We start from the raw sequence: 21,447 nt of genomic DNA, 5'->3' as shown, positions 1-21,447 counted from the left end.
CAAGCACAAGAAACACCTGCCTAGGGTGCAACAATGGGAGGGGGCACCTGGCAGGTACCTTTTGAAGAGTCTTCTGCCTACCCCTAGCCCATGTTCTCTTGCTCTTGCTGCTGTTCCACTCTGCTCCTGTGACATCACTGCACATGTGCACGTATGTTAATGCACATGCACATGTGGGGCTGAGATGGGCAGCTTGGGTGCCTAGGGCACACTGTTAGCTTGGCTGCCTCTGGATGGCGCCCTGGCTGGAATCGAACATTAAAGAATTACATGTGAAATAAAGAGGAGCGCCAAGTTGCTTATCATTGTTATAAAACATAGGAAAGAGACAATATAAACAAGCACTATATAAAAAGACAGACATCAATCCCATCCAAACACCCTCCACTTGGGCGTAATGAGCAGCACTGATTTAACTGCCTGTATCTCTCAGCAATAAAACATGAGCTGCCAGGTGCATTTTCCAGGAAAGATATGTTCAGTTTCCTCGATATTCATTTTATTACCACATGGGTCAGTCTTTAGGGTTATTTAAATCATCTACTCAGAATAAGTCTTACGTCTTTGCTTTTTGCATAAGAAATCATCTCGGTCACTTGTGCTATAACTGATTATGCAGTAGTACAGCAGTGAGAGGGTGAGAAGGTTTGCTTGCCTGCGTTATGGTGAAGTCAGATTAACATGCAGAAGGGAGGTTCAGCCGTGGGATTTAAATAGATTAATTTGACCATGCAGCAACTAAGCAGCTGTTGTTCAGTACAATCTAAAAAGCTGTGTATTTAGAATTGATTCAGGCCATAGGCAATCCACAGTACGATGCACCATCCTGCAGGTTACGTCGTGATTAATCGGTGAACTCAGCAGGACTGTGTGTCAAAGGGATGCATGTCAGCATGTTCATGGCTTATTCTAATAGTGGCAGCAATTAATTCACTGAACATTTCATTGATGAAAGTCTCTGATTTCCACCAATTCCGATATGCTTTGCTTCCCCATCAGTCAATGTGCTGATTTATACAGGACACTCATGTGTGTGTTCTTGTTATTATTTATGCATGTAGGTTCTGTAAAAACACTCCATTAGTTTGATCTTCACATATCCTTGTGGAGCACAGGTTATGAAAAATTACCAACCTTGTGTGATACTGCATGCATTACAATGCTAACTTATTCATCGTAGTTATTTATTAATGTGTGTTTGCTTCTACCAGCTGTAAGGATTCAGATAGAATGGGGAAGTATACTGGCAGACACAGTTAATGGGGGATTCTGTGAGATACCATCCTAACAAGTCAACTGTAATAATAGAAGAGCTAGTCTGACTAAGATTCCTAAAAAAGTAAAGTATGGAACGTAGAATGGATAAACAGACACACAAACTACCCTGACTGGTTTGGGGTTCTCATGCTGAGCCCAGACAGAAAGAAGAGCTACAACACTGCAATGTGGAACTGCCTTTTATCTCCATTAAAAGACTATAGAGAGTACCCTAGCTATCAAGTTTTATCCAATGTATTTATTATTTTTTTCATATATTTTATAGAGAGTTTATAGTTGTTGCTCTGTTGTATTCCCCGTGGGAGCCCCAAAGTGTATTCCTTGAAACCAATTAAGGTGTATTCCTTGAAACCAATTAAGGTGTATTCCTTGAAAACAATTAAGTGGACTTACTGTGCATATAAATAACAGGATTCTCAGTTTCTCTCACTTATGCCGCAGAGGGTCCCTTGGTTTACCGGAATGCAAACAGGTAAACTTCCAGAATGTATTAGAACTTAACTATAGAATAGTTCCAAGTAGTGATGTGCGGATCAGGAAAAACTCAACCCACACCCAACCCTAACCCACACAACCTTAAATGGATACTGTCATGGGAAAACATGTTTTTTTTTTTAAATGTATCAGTGATGCTCCTGCAGTCTTCTACACTGAAATCCATTTCTCAAAAGAGCAAACTGTTGACATGGGGCTAGACAACAGAACAATGGGACGGTAAACAGATTGCAGCTCACTAACACAAGATAACAGCTGCCTGGTAGATCTAAGAACAGCACTCAATAGTAAAATTCATGTCCCACTGCAACACCTTCAGGTATTTTGAGTAGGAGAAACAGTAGCCTTTCAGAAAGGAGTTCCTTGTGCAGCACTGACTCTTTCTGAAAGCACATGACCAGGCTAAATGACCTGAAATGGCTGCCTACACACCAATATTACAACAAAAAAAATACACTTATTAGTTTAGGAATTACATTTTATTTGGTAGAGTGAATTATTTGCAGTTTAAACAGTGTAATTTAGAAATCAAAACTACACCATAAAAATCATGACAGAATCCCTTTAACACATAAAGAACATTAATTTGCAAAATGTTGCCATTGTAGACAACACCCAACCTGTATTTGTGTTTTCTTGTACACCTCTGGTTCCAAGACAGGGAATCTTCTGGAGCAGTGGAGGAATGTACTTCCCCAGTCTGACCCGTACCAAACCTTAACTTGCAATTGCTTGCCAAATTTCAACCCCAATCTGCCCAACCAGTGGTCAACCCATGGGTCAACCCGCACATCACTAACGCAAGACATGACTTGAAACACCTCTTTTAGGCAAAATCCTACACTCCAGGGTGCTAAATCAAGAAAACAATAAAGATTAACGGGGGAATGTAATAAAAATCGCTAATGGAAAAACTATTCGCAATGCGAAAAGTTATGCCTTTGCGCGAACAAATTTTGCTTTGTGCGAATTTAATATAGCTTTTGCGAGCCCGGAAACTGTTTAGCGACCACTTCCGACATTGAAAGATCTTTTTGCTAATTTTATAGTTTGCGCCAATGCGCAGTCAATGTAATAAAACTTCTTACTGAAAAAGTCGTTATGTTTGCTCCAAAAGATTACGACACCTTCAAGCACTTCTTATGAGTGCGCAATTAAAATTCGCAATGCGCAATTAAAATTCGCAATGCAATAACAGTTTAAGGAACAATATTACATTGCGAGATGTGGATTTTTAGTCTTATTGGTGCGAATTGTTTTGCTCTTTGCGACTTTTATTACATTCCCCTGTATATCTTGTTCAAGAATCTATAAACACCCTAAAGCAGAGGTCCCCAACCTTTTTTACCCGAGAGCCACATTCAAATGTAAAAAGAGTTGGGGAGCAACATAAGCATGAAAAAGTCCCTTGGGTGCCAAATAAGGGCTGTAATTGGCTATTTGGTAGCCCCTACGTGGACTGGCAGCCTACAGGAGGCTCAACTTGGCACTATACTTAGTTTTTATGCCTCCAAGTCTGGAATTAAAAAATAAGCATTTTCTTTATTATTATTTCTGTGCATTTTTAAAAACAATAATGCTACTGAAAGGAGCAATGCAGATTTCAATGAATATAAATATATACAGTTACAAAGAGATAAATTTAGCAGGAAAGCAGCAGTGAACTGGGGTGTGTATTTAAAAAAGAGAGCACCATGAAAACCAGTGGAAGGCGAGATCCTTATTTTGTGGAGTTAGATAGAAAAGTAAAAGTTCTTTACATAGAGGATATATATAACACATTCTCAAATAAATGATTTACACAATAAATGTTCAGAACAAATCCTCATCACCATCCCATATCTACATATATGCAGTCAATGTAGCAATAATAATAGTCTGTTGGCAAACAAACCAGAGAAAATTCACTGTTTCATAAATCAACCTGTCACTGTTAAGGTCATATAGAAAAGTCCTTTACCACTGGTGACCAATGTATAGCTCCTTTAGAGAAATGACTAATGACAGCATGCACCCATTAAAAATCGCCAGAGATCGCCAGAAGTCGGGGGAATGCATCAGAGTGACAGGAGACCGGGGGACAGAGAGGAAAATCTGGTAATTCCCGATAAAATTGGGGGAGTTGACAGCTCTGGAAAAGGATCTGTACTGATAAAGTCTACCGCTTATTACTCTGGAGGACGAAACATTAAATTAACAATAATTATATTACATCATTCCCAAAACGACCAGACTGATAAATGTTCATATGGCATTCTGAGTAAATCTAAATCATGCTGCATTATATTATATCTGCTTTTAATTGTATGCATTGTACAGGGTTTTCTTGGACACAAGATCCAAATGATGCACTGGCGCATGGCACAAGCTTTACTAGGTTGCATATTGTAATTATCGGCAGTTTCTGTTTTGTAAATGCTGTTGGACTTTTAGGCATTTGAAGTCCAGGCTGAAATATAGTTTGGTTTATATATTTTATTTGGGTTCATCCCCGTGAACAGCCAGAGCTTGAAGATACAAATAGGAACTGGTCTGCTGACTATTAGGGATGTAGCGAACCGCCGAGTATGTGTTCGCGAACGCCGTTCGCGAACACCGGCAAAAAATGCGAACAGTTCGCGAACTGTTCGCGAACTTCGAACATCCGAAAATCGTTCGATTCGAACGATCGTAGGATTTTTAATCGTTCGATCGAACGATTTTCGTTCGAATCGAACGAAAATCGAATGATTTTAGCGATCGAATGGTCGAATGGTCGAACGATTTTGACGCGAACGCCTATTGGCGAACGTCGCGTGACGTTCGCGAACTTGCGGCGGACGCGAACAGCCGATGTTCGCGCGAACAAGTTCGCCGCAGAACAGTTCGCTACATCCCTACTGACTATATGAGACAATTTATTGACAATTTATTTTAACTGGCAAAATTGTGTTCTTTGTAGGTTCAATAAAGTTCAGTTTTTATAAGTAAAGGCCCCCGACTCATGGCAGCTATGGTAAACATATATAGAACATATCTGCCAATCGCCCATATTTGGTGGTCAATCTTTAACTAGCAGGCAACCATTCTCAATGTATATAATATATAAATATATAAAAATATTGGCCATGAAAACATCAATAATGGTTGCCTGTCTACTAGTATTGTAATTTGAGTGCCAGCATTTGGGTAATATATAATCAGCATGTAGGAAACTAAAACCTGGTTCTTATTACCTATATATAGAATACTTTCTATTGATACTGCCATGTGCATATTTTTTACATATGAATATTTCTATATTCTACACTAATGACCAGTGAGTTCTGGCTGATTTGTATTTTGAAATGCAATTTTCATTCGGAAATAAACATTGTATATTTAATAATTCTCCGACCATTATATATTTTTATATCTGCTTATATCAAGACATATTTTCAACATATTTCATCGTTGTAATATAAGGCTTATGCACAACAAAACCAATTCTCACATCATGTACGTAATTTCTAATAAGGTTTCAGAATCAGTTTTTTCTAAAACAAATATTAAAATAATGCCTTCAAGCCCTGGGTGATTTGCAAATAATATGATGACTTTCCCTATACAGTAATTAAATTAGTGTAAGATTCATATAAGGGTTTTCCATTGTATAATACATTACCATTGTCGTTTCAGCAATTGATCCAAAGCTGTTAACAAATATATTGCATGTAACATTCACCGGTGGACCTGTAAATGTAATACAAAAATTAATTAATTCTGATTGTTTGGCCTTCCTTATGACAACATATTTTGCTCCCCCTGTCTTTTTAATTTTAAAGAAATGAAAATTCCTCCTGTTTACACTGTTTTAACATGACACCATTCAATTACAAACATATTCTTAGACTGGGAATTGTTGCTGTGGTTCACTAATATGTGCAAACTGACACCTATATTACTAAAAAAGAGCAATATATATCTATCTTCAGCCTATGATTGAGGGTCATTACCTGCAGCGTGTGAGGCCTTGAGCGCCATTGTAGCACATTAATATTTTTAATTATATAAAATAAAATGTGTTTTTTATTTTTGGAAAAGGAGTGCTTCCCGTTTTTCTGTACATATAATTCAATAGGATTGTTTCTCCTCCAGTAAGGATTAATTATATGTCAGTTGGGATCATGTACAAGGAACTGTTTTATTATTAAGAGAAAAAGAAAATCATTTTTAAAAAATTTTATTATTTAATTAAAATGGAGTCCATGGGAGATGGCCTCTGGTTTTTGGATAGTTTCTGCGTTTTTATGTAATTTCACAGAATATACAAAAATCACAGAAAAACATGAACATCGCAATTAATAAATCTGCCCCAAGAGTACAATATTGTATTTTATTATCTAAATTTGAGTGCAAATTATGAATATATGAGCCATAGAATACTATGATCATAAAAGGCAAAAAGAAACTAGCTAAAGCTGTGCTAGTTCTAAAAATGCAAATCAATAAAGGCATAAATACAAAATATTGAGGTTAATATAAATTATTATATATTTATATGCACCTCTGTACATTTAGGGGGTTATTTACTAAACCTCAAATTTATCTGGTTGGGCTTTTTGGGGCAAAAAAAGAATCAAAAAGAATCAAATTTTTTTAAATCTATTATATCTGATGCTGCAAAAAGCCAGAATCCGAAAATCCGCCATCTCAGACCTGTCGAGGTCCTGTACAAGTCAACGTGGAGAGGCACCAATCTCAATTTGAAGTTATTGTGGTTTGTCCTGGGTTTAGCCCAAAAATCTGCAAAACCCCCACAAAATCGTGTGATTCTGGAAAAAGGTTAGAAAAAATGATGATTCAGGTTTTCGCTTGATTTTCTCTGTTTTTTTCCTGATCCAATTAATTTGAGTTTTTTTAAATTAATAAATAAGGTCAAATCGGGCATATGAGTTTGGTCATGGTTTTTTTTTTTAAATATGCTGTGATCATATTAAGGATAAAAACAAGATACTTAAATTGCCACGTAAACCTGTTACAGTGAAAATATCTTAAAAAAATAATAATTCTCATAATTCTCAGTGAAAGAAAAAAGATTTTTAAGTTCATAAATGAAGTCCAAGTAATGCATTATAAGTACACAATTCATTTATAACAAACCAGATGTATGTCACTTAGATGGACTTTGATAGGGATGAAAAAAATTTTCACAGGATATATGCTATCGTGAGTGGAGAACATTTTCAGCATTCTCCACACCAGAAAAAAAACTTAATTTTTTGCATGGGACAGGGGAAAAAAAGCAAGAAAAAATGCCCATTGACACCCAATGACCCCAATGTATTTAGCATGAGAAAAATTGCCCATTTTCTCCAATGCACAGTGAAAAACTGTCCATTGACCCTAATGCATTCTACGTCATTTTTTGTGAATTTTTCAGCAAAGCAAAACGGGCCAGTTTCAATCATTACTAGTTGTGTATATTGTGGTTTAATTGAAACATGGTGGTTAAATCTGTTTAGAGATACAAGTAGTTACCCACACACCCTTATCCTCTCCAGAAGTGATTAACCCGGTGCATAATGATAGAGTTACTGCAACCTCAATGTAAAATAAATTCAATAGCACTCAGAACTACTGCAAGTAAGGTGAAAATCTTTGCACGTTTTATGCAGAAGTGCAACATTTCTGGACCATGCCCCTTTGTCAAGCATATGGAAAAACAGTGTTACACTGTTTTCCATATGCTTATCAAAGGGACGTGGCCCTGAAACATTGCACTTCTGCATTAAATGTGCAAAGGTTTTCATCTGGGTTAAATATGGTTACATTTCATAACTAAGCACCATATTTCTATTTATGCCTTTATTTATAACATTTTGACCCACAAATATATCATATTAGGATTTCATGCCATGTACAGGCCATGTACAGGTTAGGTCACATCCTACTTTTATACCTATTAAAGTAGAGCATGCAAAGCTGACACCAAATGATAGCCTTTGCATGTGTCTAGTGGTCCTTGCCACCTAACTTACTCTCCCGGGCAACATACCCAACAACAGTTATACTGGAGATTAAATCATTAATATCAGAAAGAGTAAATGTTACTACATGGGCTTAGCAAAAACCTTTGCCAAACTAGTTTTAGTTTGGGGATGCTTAAAAACACAATGCACAGTCTACTCTTTACAAATTTGTGATGCTAGCTGGTAATGGTAAATGAATATGCTTTTTAAGTATGCTTAATAGATGTTTAAACAGATACAACACTGAACAAATGTGTAAGCCATTCACTTCTTAATTGATTACTGATTTTTCTCTCTGTTTTCATTGTAAGATATTTACATAGTAATCATTGTGATTGAAGGATGGTCTTACAGACTATTGGATTGCTATTGGGGTTCTTACCCATATGGTCTCAAAACCTTGTTCTCAAAACAGCTTTTTGTAAACTCAATAATAAAATGTTCCTGCAAATAGACCCCTCATATATTGAATAAATAAAGAGAAATGTGCAGAACCATCTTACTTCAGCTCAATTACAAATCCTACATGTGATTTGCTATCTGCATTTTCAATCCATCCTATTGGCTGGAGTCTCGTCAAAGGAGCTCGTAGGATTATAAACTGTAAAACCATTGAAATGTCACAAATAATATGATAACTAATTGCAAAAGGCAGGAAAAAGTTTCACATCAAGCTGTCAAAGCAAATATTATATCATGGGAAATAAGCGAGTAAAGCTTATGACAAAGCAAATGAAGACATGACTTTAATACAATTTAAGGGAATACAAGGTAAAATGCTATTTTAATATTTGAATCAACATCCCTCTACAAAATGAGAAATACATATAAATGATATCAATAACTCATTTATTACTGTGATATCAAATGTTGAATAGAGATAAAAGTAAACCTTAGGCTAAAACAAGAGAGGATGGAAAGCTGTACTTTTCAAAGGGATACTGATGAACATAATAAAGGATTTTTTGAGCAGTGCAACCACACAGATTTCCAAGTGCTTTATCTAGCATGTTTGTGTTGAATGATGTAGGGGCCATTAGTTCACTGGATTAATAATATATGCTATAAATACCCATGCCCCTTTGCAGCCACAACACAGTTGAGCCCGCAATCCCTGTCCCTGGATGAACGACCGGACGCGATTTCTGAGGTCCTGTACACGAGTGGCAGAGCGCATGTGGAGGAAATCCCATACAAAAGATGACTTCCTCCACTATAAATTTCACATGGCCTGCCTTGGAACTGCTCTATCCCAGGCTAAACAACAACACTACAGTACACTCATAAATAACAATAAATCTAACCCACGACGCTTGTTTTGAATATTCTACTCGCTACTTAATCCCTCTACAAATGATTCGCTAACACCTGAACATACCCCCTATGACTTGGCTGACCACTTTGTTAACTCAGCACGCTGCTTAGAGGTCATCTTTGACCAATCCCTCTCCTTCTCTAATCATATTAATAATACTGCCAAAACCTGCCATTTCTACTAACATTCAAAGCCCTTCACTCCTGTGCTCCTCGCTACATTTCTTCTCTTGTGTCACTATACATTCATGGTCATCTCCTCTCTTCTCAGAATCACCTTCTCTTCACACCATCGACATCCACTGCCACCTCTCGTCTCAAACCCTTCTATCTTGCTTCTCCTTACCTCCGGAATTCCATCCCTGAATTTCTCCGTAAATAATCCTCTCTTAATCTCTTCAAGAAAAAATTAAGAGCCTACAGTACCTTTTGGAGCACTAGAACATTAGCCTAGTCCTGTCCCTACTGACTATGCCTTACCTTGTGCACTTTTTCATCTCCAATTTGTACCTTTATGTTAGCCTCCCATCCACTTAGACTGTAAGCTCTATGGGGCAGGGACCTCCTTCCCACTACGTCTCTTACCACATAGCACTTAAGCTCTTTATCCTATGATTCTGTTTATATTTATTATGTGATTTGTCTCCCCCATGTATACTTTTTTATATTTAATGTACTGTACAGTTCTGCAGCTCCTTAACAGTGCTTTACAAATAAAGCTATACATAAATGCATACATACATACATACAGCTACATGCAAAACCTTTTAAAGAAAGCTTATAGAGCCAAACAAATGGCTTACAGATGGAGGGGTAAGGAATCATGTATTGCCCTGAAAGGTGATTGCCAAATTTTTTTTTGCAAGGTTTCACCAAGAAAAAAATGCCCACGGAATCTAATGTATAGTAAAAAATAAAAGTTATGTGAACGTTGCATGAAAAAACACCCCTTGACTTCAATGAGTTTTGCAAATATTTGCCATTTTGTGAATTTCGGCAATTCAAAACAGATTCACACATCACTACAAATATGGTGCAAAATTGTGCAGAGCAACTTGCACCATATGTCTTGTTGGGTGGAAGACAGATCTGCAATAGGCTTGTGGTAAGTTTACTGCTTGCCAGTGCCTTCTTTTTGCTTGTTCATCTGGTTCAAATGTGCCTATATGTGTTGGTTCTGTGGGGCAGATGTAAAGTTTTCACAAGAACAAACCTCAGTGTGAAGACAATGGAAACCTTTTTGAACAGATGTGCAGAGTAACTAAACCAGTAATTATTTAAAAAAAAAAAAAAGGTAATGGAGAACCAAACACAGATGACACGGTTCAGTTGGCGACTAAGAGGGTTATTTACTAAAATCCCAATTTATCTAATATTTTATTAAAAAAGGTCGGACTTTCAGGCTAAACCCAGCGCAGACCACGGAAATTTCAAAATGAGATAGGTGCCTTTCCCATTGACTTGTACAGGACCTTGACAGATTGTTTTACCAAAATGTATACAAAATCATTTTTTAAAATGCTTTCTTTTAAATCATCCTAAATTGATGAAAGACACATCAAAATACAAAACACCAATTTTCCAATATTAAATTATATACAGTCTTATATGTTTCTGTTACCTTTGAAATTAGGTCGTATTCTTGCGTCATAGCCAGACGTTCTGCCCATTAATTTGTCCAGGAAATCAGAAGGTGACATCGGTGAAGGACGAGATCGTGCACTGTCTGTTTCCTTTGTAGCTACCAAACTGAAAAGATGAAATATGCTTACTAAATATCACATTCTTATTGGTTATTGATATTTCAATTAATATTTTGTTAGATATTTAAAATTGATTCATTTTCCCTTAAATATTCATTTCCCATAGCATCCTGCAGGAAAACTGTTGTGACCAGGGCTGTAGAGTCCGTTAATCCTTCAACTCCAACTCCTAAGTTTAGGGTGCCTCCAACTCTGATTTTAATTTACTGATATATTTTTCATGTTGATTGAGAGACACAACACAACATACAAGGTATTTCATCACTGCCAGAGTTTTGCAATCTTAAAGCTAGATGAAGATGGCGTCTGCTTTTAGGAACAAACCAGATAACCACTGGCTAATAATGACAAAGTAAAAGTACATGAAAATGAAAACAAAGATCTTGTGCAAATCTTTGTACAACAAGCGTTAAATTAAGAGGTTCCATCTGTTTTCTTGTACTTAACCACCAAACGCAGGTGAGGCACAACATGCAGCACTTCATCTACATTCACTGGTTCAGTGTGGTGCTGTGGCTACTGTATTGTACTATGCTATAGGTACGAAGAAATCTGTTAACTTGTCCATTCTTCTGTAGTAGGGCATATAAAACAGCCACTACACCGGATCACAAGAAGAAGCACCCTGTGTATAATTGGAGCAAATGATGACTACAATAAAAGGATGCCATGAAATGTAATTCTGGAGGGTGGCAGGGAAGTCAAGCCCTGTCTAATCTATAGCCCGACATATAGTAATCCTTGCTAGATTCAGTGAACAAAGGCTTACAATGCATTCTTTGACAAATTGCTTTGCTGTAGTCTACTGAATTAGACCAATGTTTCACTCACAATCTACAAAACAATAATTGCATTTGTAATGATTACAGTTCTCAAAACAAGATTCAGAAGCAAATCTTCATAGAAATTTACAAAGCAGTGCAAGGGTAGCACTGAACCTTTCCATTTATGGATCTAAAAAAAAACTGTATTCTCATATATTGGCTCAAAATATTTTTTGCTTTTAGAATTGGAAATTCACATGCACTCAGGTAAAAACAATAAAACAAAAGTGGCATAACCCCTTCTTCAGGCATTAAAAAGCAGAAAGTCACATAACAAGAATAACATCATAATCATGCATGAAATCCTAGGATTCCAAGAATTGAGAGTCATGGCACATGGTATGGGGGATATAATGGTCAGAATTTACTGGTGAATTGGAGTGAGGTGTCATGAAGGGAATATAATTTAAATACTTAACGGAATCCATCCAGGGGATCAACTAGAAGTAATCAGGCCAAACAGAAAATCATTTTAGGGCCCACCATCTATGAAACTTTCAGGATAATTATCTGATTTCCAGTTATGCTGTAACCAGGCATCTTTAAGTATTTACAGCAGCACATATTACTTGATTAACTGAAGACATGTTGAATGTTCAAAGACGGCAAGCTCCAATAATTATAGCAGAACCAGGGAACCTGATTGTTGTACTTTGCATCTGTGGTTTTGCAGTAAATAAATAATTGCTTGTTCTTTGGTATAAACAATTGGTGGTGCAGGGGAAATAAGAATATTCAATTACAAAAATTGTGTTACATTAAAATACACATGGGCAAGAATAAAAATTTGGCATAAACCTAGGGCAAATGTATTTTATTCTAAGTTGCGATTGTGCTGTGGTTTGCAGCAAATTAAATTTTTTTTTATATCACAGTTTTTATTCACAATTTTTTTTTACAAAAAAATTGCACACTGAACATCTTTTGAAACTTTATTTTAAAAACATATCTTTGCCACAATTTGCATAAATTATCACTAATCACAAATCACTAATCACAATTTTCTACAGTATATAAAGTCATCATTTGCTGATATCAGTTGATTTGATACCAGGCTGGTTCAACCACTAAACAGGCATCTCAAACCCTGGCTATAGTTATGGACTACGTGCCTATTTACTCGTAGCAGTTAAATAAAATGATTTATTTGTCAGACAACACTAATGCCAGACTCATGTCATTAAGCACTCATCCATTTATGATCTTTAAGAAATCTTTAAAATTAAAATCCCACAAGTCATGGGGGAATTAAAAGAAAAAAAACAGCACACCTGATGAAAGCAGAATGCATGTCAGTCACATATTCCACCAGTGTTGTGTTATATACAGTTTGTCAACAGATTAAATGGAAAAAGAGTAAAGATAATACTTGGCATGCAAGAAATCAAAGCCATCTGACAGTGACCTTACATGACCAGTTGGGATAAAGCGCTGAAATAAAGCTACAAATACACAGAATAGTCTTCTCTAGTGATGGGCATATAAATTAGCCTGGCACGAATTTGCGTCAAATTTCCGTGTTTCGCCACCAGCAAATAAATTTGCTAATCTCCAGAGAAAATTCTGCGTCAAAAAATTCTGGACTCGCGTCCGAAAAATCGATTGCGTCAAAATCACCGCACGTTAACACTATTCAGACGCCCATTGACTTTAACACCAGCATCAAAATTTACGCGATTGCCTTTTTCATCAATTTACGTTTTTCGATATTTTCACTATTTTTTTGTGAATTTTTTGCCATTTCGCAAAGAAATTTGCACATCACTAGTCTTCTTCTCAAATGTATTTTTGTAATGCTAATACAAGTAAATTGTATATATTTTAAATGATATAACGAAGGGATCTGTAACCTGCGGGTCGCCAGCATTTATGGAATTTAAGCTCCCAAACTCCACAGATGCAAAAGAAGTTCCGTCACAGCTGGAGTCACAAATTGAAGATATTTGGAACTACTATAACTGTCATCTGTATTCTTTAAGTACTGCTGAAATGTTCTTGAATATTCTTATAAAAGTATAACTGATTTACCATTAGCACAGGTAGATCTGCCATGATAGAAGATTAAGTTCTGTTTTCTCCTGCGCTCCAACATAGCAGCTTCCATGAATTTCTGGGATGATATAGAACGTAAAGCTGTGGGTCACCTTTGAGGTAACTTTGTAATGTTTTATCAAACTGTCTTGCTCTTTCGCCTCTTTCCAGGTTTTAAATAGGGGTCACTGACCCCACATAATAAACAAATTCTCTGTGAGGCTGCTAATTTTTTTTTTTAAAAGTTTTTTATTTAGAATTTTAAACATAACAGAGTTAAGAACAATAAAGAGACAGAGCAGGGAGAAAGTTAAGAGAAAGAGAGAGGGGGGTAAGGTATAGAATGTTACATCCAGTAAATTAGCGTATAGGCATGCAATCATCTTGGACAGTCAACCAAGTACCCCACATTGCTTCAAACTTCGCGGGGCATCCTCTCGAGAGATAGGTCAGTTTTTGACTCGAAAGAGAGTCATTTACCAAGGTTCTCCAATACTGTACCGTGGGAGGGTTGAGCGATTTCCAGTGCATTAATATAGCTTTCTTAGCATAATACAGGAGCTGTAAATAACATAATCTAGTATACGGGTGCAGCTGCAAGTCCCCTACTATCCCCAACAGACAGGTTTCTGGCGAACGTATGCTGGGGAGTGCAAGCTTTTCATTCAAGTACTGGAGGACTGCACTCCAAAACCTCTGAATTAATGGACAGGACCAAAACACATGAAACATAGTACCAGGTTCCACTCTGCACTTAGGGCACAGGTCCGATACCGTATCATATATCTTAGCCAGGCGGTATGGGGTTAAGTAAGCTCTATTTAAAAATTTAATTTGTATAAGCCTGTCTCTCATCGATATTGAAAGTACTGGTACAAGCTGTAGTGCGTCCTTCCACTTTTCATCATCCAGGTCAGAAATGTCTGCTTGCCATTTGCTCTTAACTCTTTCAAGGGGAGAGGGACCTGCGGTAGATAGTATCGTATACAACCAGGATAGGGGTTTTGGCAAGTCCAACCTGCGCAGGTAGGTTTCAAGGGACGATACCTTCAAGGCCACAGGCTTTATTGGGAATTGCACATTGAAAGCATGACATAATTGGAGAAACCGAAACAACATATCTGGATGAGGGTGACATTCCTGTTGGAGTGTGTCAAAGCTCTTACAGTCCCCCTCCGTGACGAGATCACCAAGAGTTTTAATCCCAAGTTGTGCCCACCTGGCGATACCTGGGAGTGAGTATAAGTGAGGGAGGTGAATATTCCCCCATAGCGGGGTATGGGGGGACCAGGTGGTGGAGGATCCTCGGACCAGTTCTACGGATTTCTGAAATGCTTTCACCACTGTTTGCATAGGGGTGGTGGTCACGTGATATGGGGAGACACCACGGTAAGGGAGTTTGGCAAGGGCCTCAAAGGAGCCTAGTATTGCTGCCTCTAACACCACCGCTGAGTTGCTTCTATCAGGGACAATCCACCAGTGGGCATAGACCAACTGGGCCGCAAGGAAGTATAGTTTAAGGTTAGGTAAAGCAAGGCCTCCCCCAGAAGCCAGCGCCTGTAACATCTTAAAGTTTAAACGGGGATGTGCCCCTGCCCACAAGAAATTCCTAATTATTTTGTCTAGCCTGGTGAACCAATGGGCCTGCGGGGTTATGGGAGAGTTGTGGAGAGTATATAGAAATTTGGGTAAAAAGATCATTTTAAACATATTAATTTTCCCTGGTAAAGAAAGAGGTAGGTCCTGCCAAACAGCAACTTTGTTGGTCAGGGACTGCACTACCGGATCTAAATTAAGTTGTACATACTTATCAAGATCGTTATGGATCACTATACCCAGGTATCTAAAGGAGTTCACAACCTTGAGTTGTAGGAAGGTGTCCGGCGAATCCGGAGGAAGGGGATCTATGGGGAACACCACCGACTTAGTACGATTTATTTTCAACCCAGAGTAATGTCCAAATTCAGTAATAGTCGCCAAGAGATTCGCAAGGGCCGCACCCGAGTTGGCCAGATAGACAAGCATATCGTCAGCGTATAGGGAGATTTTTCCAATCAAGTTACCTACACAAAGGCCCTGTATATCCTCATTCGCCCGTATTCTAATGGCCAGGGGTTCTATAGCCAGGGCAAATAACAAAGGCGAAAGAGGACACCCCTGGCGGGTGCCCCTTCCTAGATAAACGCTATCGGATATTTGTCCATTAACCAATATCTTGGCCCTCGGGTGCGCATACAGAAGCTGAATCCACTTCAGAAGTTTAGGACCTAGCTTGTACCGAGCCAGTACCTCCCATAAGTATTGCCACTGGACCGTGTCAAAGGCCTTCGCTGTATCGAGGGACACTACAATTCTATTTCCCATATTGTCATGCTGAATCGCTAGGTTAGTAAAGAGACGTCTCACATTGATATCCGTGGCCTTAGAGGGCATGAAGCCTGTCTGGTCCGGATGTACCAGATCAGGTGCTATCAATTTAAGTCTGTTGGCAAGGAGTTTGGCAAAGATCTTAATGTCACAGTTAAGGAGGGAGATAGGCCTGTAGGAATCACATCTATCAGGGGGTTTGCCTTCCTTGTGTATTAGGGTAATAAAGGCATCATAGCAGGAGTCCGGCAGTACCCCAGTCCTAATGGTGCCATTAAAGAGAGCAAGAAGTTTGGGGGCCAAAAAATCAACATACTTCTTATACCATTCTATCGGAATCCCATCCGGACCAGGTGTTTTCCCCACAGGAAACCCATTAATGGCATCTTTAATTTCATCTAAGGTAATATCTTGGTCTAATTGCGTGGCTATATCTGGAGAAAGTTCTGGGAAGTCAATCGTATCTAAAAACTCCTTAAGTCTGTCAGGAGAGGTGTCGGGAGGTGATTGGTAAGTGGATTGAAAATACTTCTCAAATCGTTGCGTCATTAGGGTCGGGTCTGTATATAGAGCATTGCCATCCGTAATTGCCGGTATCACGGTCTTAGGCACATCTCCTCTGGCCAGTAGCGCCAGCAGCTTCCCATTTTTGTCGCCCTTGTCATACCAGGCAGCTGCTCTATACAGCTCTCGTTGCGAATATTTGTCAACCAGTAGTAAGTCCAGATCTCTCTGAGCTGATTGCATAGCCTGTTTAGTCACATCGGATTCGTTATGCGTCAGTTCTGATTCTGCTTTAGCTAGATTGTCTTGTGCCAGAGAGAGAGCCTGGTCACCCTCACTACGTGCTAATTTAATAAGGGAGATATATGCACCTCTAATAAAAGCCTTACCGGCGTCCCACACTATATGGTCAGCTGCCGTGCCTTGGTTTAGTTCCCAATATTGGTGCAGCTGAGGGAGGAGACGTTCGTGAACCTTCGGGTTAGCTATCCATTTGGGGGGTAATCTCCATTTATCTCTCCCAACCTGATTGGTGCTACCCAGACACAATAACAGGGGGGCATGATCAGAACACATCCTTGTCAAGTATGCTACAGAATCAACAAATGGCAATATTTCAGTTGTCCCTAGACATATATCAATGCGAGACATTGCCGCTGAGGCCACTGAGTAGCACGAATATTGTTTAAGCTGAGGATGCCTCCATCTCCAGACATCTATCAGGCCCGTAGCTTCCACCCACCGGGCAAAAGTTTTAGTGTCATGGGCGGAGGGGTGAAGTCTATCCAGAGCCGGATCAGGGACCAAGTTAAAGTCACCTGCCCATATCATACGGTGGTCGCCCATTGCCGCTACTTTTAGTAGAATTTCATTTAGTATTTGAATATCTGCGGGAGGTGGTAGGTAGACATTGACAATGATATAAATGGTACCAGCAATTTGGGCTTTCAAAATTAAATATTGGCCACCTCTATCCGTGGTCAATGCGTGAAAATGATAATGTAATGACTTTCTAATCAGGATAGCAACTCCCCTGGAGTAGGTTGAGAAGTCCGCATGGTATGCCACCGAAACCCAGTTCCGTTTCAGAGCACGGACTCTCTGGCCTATTAGATGTGTCTCCTGCAATAGAATAATATCCGCCCCAGATTTTCTGGCCGTATCTAAAACCAGTGCCCTTTTGACTTTATCATTTATCCCACGCACATTCCAGGATAGAAAATTAAAACCATGCAGAGTCATATTTATTATTAGGGTAGACTATGGGCCACCGAGGCCTGGGTGATCCCAGGGGACCGTGACCACCCAACCGGAAAGTGACGTTTGTAGGTGATAGTAGAATACATTTCAAGTGTCGTGGGATATCGATAGCAGACAGCAGCAATGTCACGCACCACCAGCAATATTTGTAAGATCTTAAACCTCCCCTCACAGAGGCAAGTAAAGCAAAGGAAAAGGGAAAAGAGAAGAAAGACAGACAAAAAGTATACCCTTTAACATTATACCCCCCACCCGGTATCCTCCTCCCAACCTGGAGATACATTTTCCCTTAATTCGAACAATCCCAACAGGGGAGTGGCTAGCTCTTGGCAATAACTCACAAACAAAAATATACGATGGCACAGAGGTAGAGTCCGAGTCTCCGTGGTACCTAATATATCGAATGTATGTCGGGGAGAACCTAAGTTCCATCACTGCAGCAGGATCCAACTGAGGTAGCCAAGCAAATCACGTACTAGTGCAGTATGGGCAATAAGCCCAACAGATAGGCATACGCAGACAGTGTAAATCTCAGGGTATAGCTGTCCCCTTGCCGTAGACCGGCCATATCATGGGGCAATAGTGCAGTGGACAGGATAAGACACGCTCTAGCGTAGTATCAACAGATAACCCTGAAGGAGAGTGCAGGCCCCTATCTTGAGTATTCCACAGAGAGGGTGTGAAGTTCAAAAGTATATGCATGAATAGTCTGTAGTAACCAGTCCGCAATCATGGCTCAAAGTTCCAGCCATGTGCCACTGCAAGATGGGAAGGGTATATCCATATAACATTGAGCAGTGTGGGTACATGTGGAGCAACGCCTTCATCCTATCATCCGTAAATGGAGTCTGCTACATACGGCTCAAGCGATAATTCAAGGCTACATCAGTCAGAAAGGTACAAACAAGAATGATCTCACCCGCTGCAGCATCTTCTTCCAGCAACAGTCTAGTCGGGCCGGCGAGGGCTGGCTCTAGGGGGCGGAGCACCCCTCGCATCCAGCCAGTCACTTGCATCTTGAGCTGAGGTGAAGAAATTGGCCCTGTCTCCGGCTTGAACCCTCAATTTAGCTGGGTAGAGCATGCCATATTTCAAATTGGCCTCCCGCAGGCGACGCTTGACTGCCACAAAGGTGCTTCTCTGCCTCTGAAGCTCTGCAGAATAATCTGGGAATATGGATACCTTTTTGCCTTCCACCGAGATATCTGGGCTTTGTCTGGCTGCCTGAAGTATGGCGTCCCGATCCCTGAAGTTCAGCAGCCGAACCAAAAAGGGCCTGGGAGGCGCTCCTGGCGGGAGAGTCCTACCTGGCACCCGATGGGCTCTCTCGACCACATAGAAGGGTGAGAAGGCAGCTGCGGGGAGACAGTCTCTCAGCCATTTCTCTGCAAAGGCCACTGGGTCATTCCCCTCTGCTCGTTCTGGGAGTCCCAAAATACGTACATTATTTCGTCACTGTCTATTTTCGTAGTCGTCCAGCTTGTCTGTACAGGCTTTAAGTTGAGTTTCCATGCGGGTTATTGCAGCAGGGAGTGGAGCACAGGTGTCCTCTAGGGCCGAGATTCGGTGTTCTGTTTCACACACTCTCTCCCGCATATTCTGCAGGTCAGCTCGCAGTAGGGAAAGATCAACTTTGACCTCCTCCAACTTAGAGGACAGCGAGGTCCTGCAGTCTGTAATTGCGTCCAGCAGCAGTTGTGTCGCAGCCTCAGGTTGCGAAGCTGAGGAGCTCGCAGCCTCCGGAGGAGGCTCTTTCGGCTGAGAGCCAGTTTGAGAGGGTTGCCTGGCAAATTGCTCAAGTTTAGATGCCGCATCAGACTTGGGTTTTTGAGTTTTGCTGCCTCCCATCATGGAAAGAGAAGTGCCGCTGTATCAGTAGCTGTGCTTGTTGCTAGAGTAGGGTCTCCAAAATAATGGCTAAGTACGGTACACGGAGCTCACGTGCGGGTGCACTACATTAGATCAGTGCCCAGTTGGGAACAGTCCATAAGGCAGCATGAGGGCATGAGTGTGTTAGGGCCTTGTAGTAGAGCCGGCCAGGGAAGGAACTGCATATGCCCAGTGGGTGCTCCACTACAGGGCGCAGGGCTGCCTTCACACTATAGCTACAGGCTTTTATACTCCGTTGGGCCTCAGGCAAGATCAGTATCACTGCAATGTAGGGAGTGGCAGGAAGCCCCACAGTCTCAGGCCCTAGAAGCCCGAAGTGGAAAGGGCAATTGGTTGCCTTATGGACAGTGAGATGGGGCGCCCCCAGGGTCAGCGTGGCACTCACCCCCTTAACACTCCACCGCGAGTGCCCTGCAGCGTTTGGGCCGCCGCCTCAGTTGGCGGAATGGAATAGCCGATCCGGATGCGCCTCCGGGCGGAGCAGTACTGAAGACCGCGGCTTCAGCGTAGAGGCAGCTGGGGCGGTGGATGCACGCCCAGACGGAAGCGGCCGACTCTGCGGATCACCAGGCAGCTTGTATCTTGGGGGACTGCTGCCTAATACAGGGGATAACGGCTGAATTGAGCAGGGACCCTGGGAGCGCTTAAGAGACGCGTCCACGCTGCTTGCCGGCCAGCCACGCCCCCGAGGCTGCTAATTTATTGTTATTAAAGGAAAAATATACCCCCCAAACAATGTAGGTCTCTATTAAATGATACTGAGTAAAACAGCTCACGTGTAAAACCCTGCTTCATGTAAATGAACCATTATCATAATAATATACTTTTCTAGTAGTATGTGCCATTGGGTAAACATAAATAGAAAATTGCCATTTTAAAAAATAAGGGCCGCCCCCTGGGATCGTACGATTCACCGTGCACACATACAAACCACATGTAAGGCCACATGAGCCAATTAACAGCCAGAGTTCTGCCTTTTGCTTCCTCACTTCTTCCTGTTACAGTTAGTGTTGTAGTATTTCTGGTCAGGTGATCTCTGAGGCAGCACAGATAGAGTTACGAAATGGTGGTTCAAGGCAAGAGATGTAAAAGGGCAATATTTATGTAAATATATATTCCAGTTTGGTAAGATTCTTTAATATGTCATTCAATTTGATATAAGCTATCTGTTGCTTAAGTATTCATTTTGGGGGTATAGTTTTCCTTTAATATTTCATATTACTCATCTTTCTATTCAAGCCCTCTCCTATTTATATTCCAGTGTCAAATAACTGCATGGTTGCTAGGGTAATTTTGACCCTAGCAAAAAAATCGCTGAAACTGAATCTGGAGAGCTGCTTAATAAAAAGCGAAATAACCGCAAAAAAAAACACAATTAATACAAAAACAGCTGCAAATTTATCTCCCTTCCAGTGCAGAATGAATCTTACTGGTTTGTACTTTAGTAGAAAAAAAATGAAAGAGTTGTTAGAATTAATACCCCTTTGTAATTCTGGGAGCTGTAACTAGTGATTGGCGAATCTGTGGTGTTTCGCTTTGCCGAATAATTCACGAATTTCCCACAAAATTTGCAAAACGGCAAAAAATTCGCGGAGCAAAATGATATGAGTGCACATTCTTATGATTTGGCACATGTATCTACATTGATAAATGCGTCAATCATTAAACAATTTCCTGAATTGAAAACTTTTCCTGCCAGATAAGATAAGTCCTAACTACTGGAGGTTCTTC

The 21,447-nt window shown here is 40.1% G+C and overlaps 1 protein-coding gene across 1 annotated transcript in view; it reads right to left on the bottom strand.

Annotated features, from left to right (window-relative positions):
• glra3.L (glycine receptor alpha 3 L homeolog) overlaps window positions 1-21,447 on the bottom strand; it is an 84,817-nt gene that overhangs the window by 39,483 nt on the left and 23,887 nt on the right. Inside the window, exons 2-3 of the mRNA XM_018230778.2 lie at window positions 10,699-10,826; window positions 5,417-5,484 (exon numbers count right to left, since the gene is read on the bottom strand). Of these exons, the coding sequence (XP_018086267.1) occupies window positions 5,417-5,484; window positions 10,699-10,826 (196 nt within the window). The remainder of the gene's footprint in view (window positions 1-5,416; window positions 5,485-10,698; window positions 10,827-21,447) is intronic.

Source organism: Xenopus laevis, chromosome 1L, assembly GCF_017654675.1.
Source record: "Xenopus laevis strain J_2021 chromosome 1L, Xenopus_laevis_v10.1, whole genome shotgun sequence".
Taxonomy (NCBI): Eukaryota; Metazoa; Chordata; class Amphibia; order Anura; family Pipidae; genus Xenopus; species Xenopus laevis.
The sequence above is the reverse complement of the archived record's forward strand: the minus strand, read 5'-3'. Positions and strand labels throughout refer to the sequence as shown.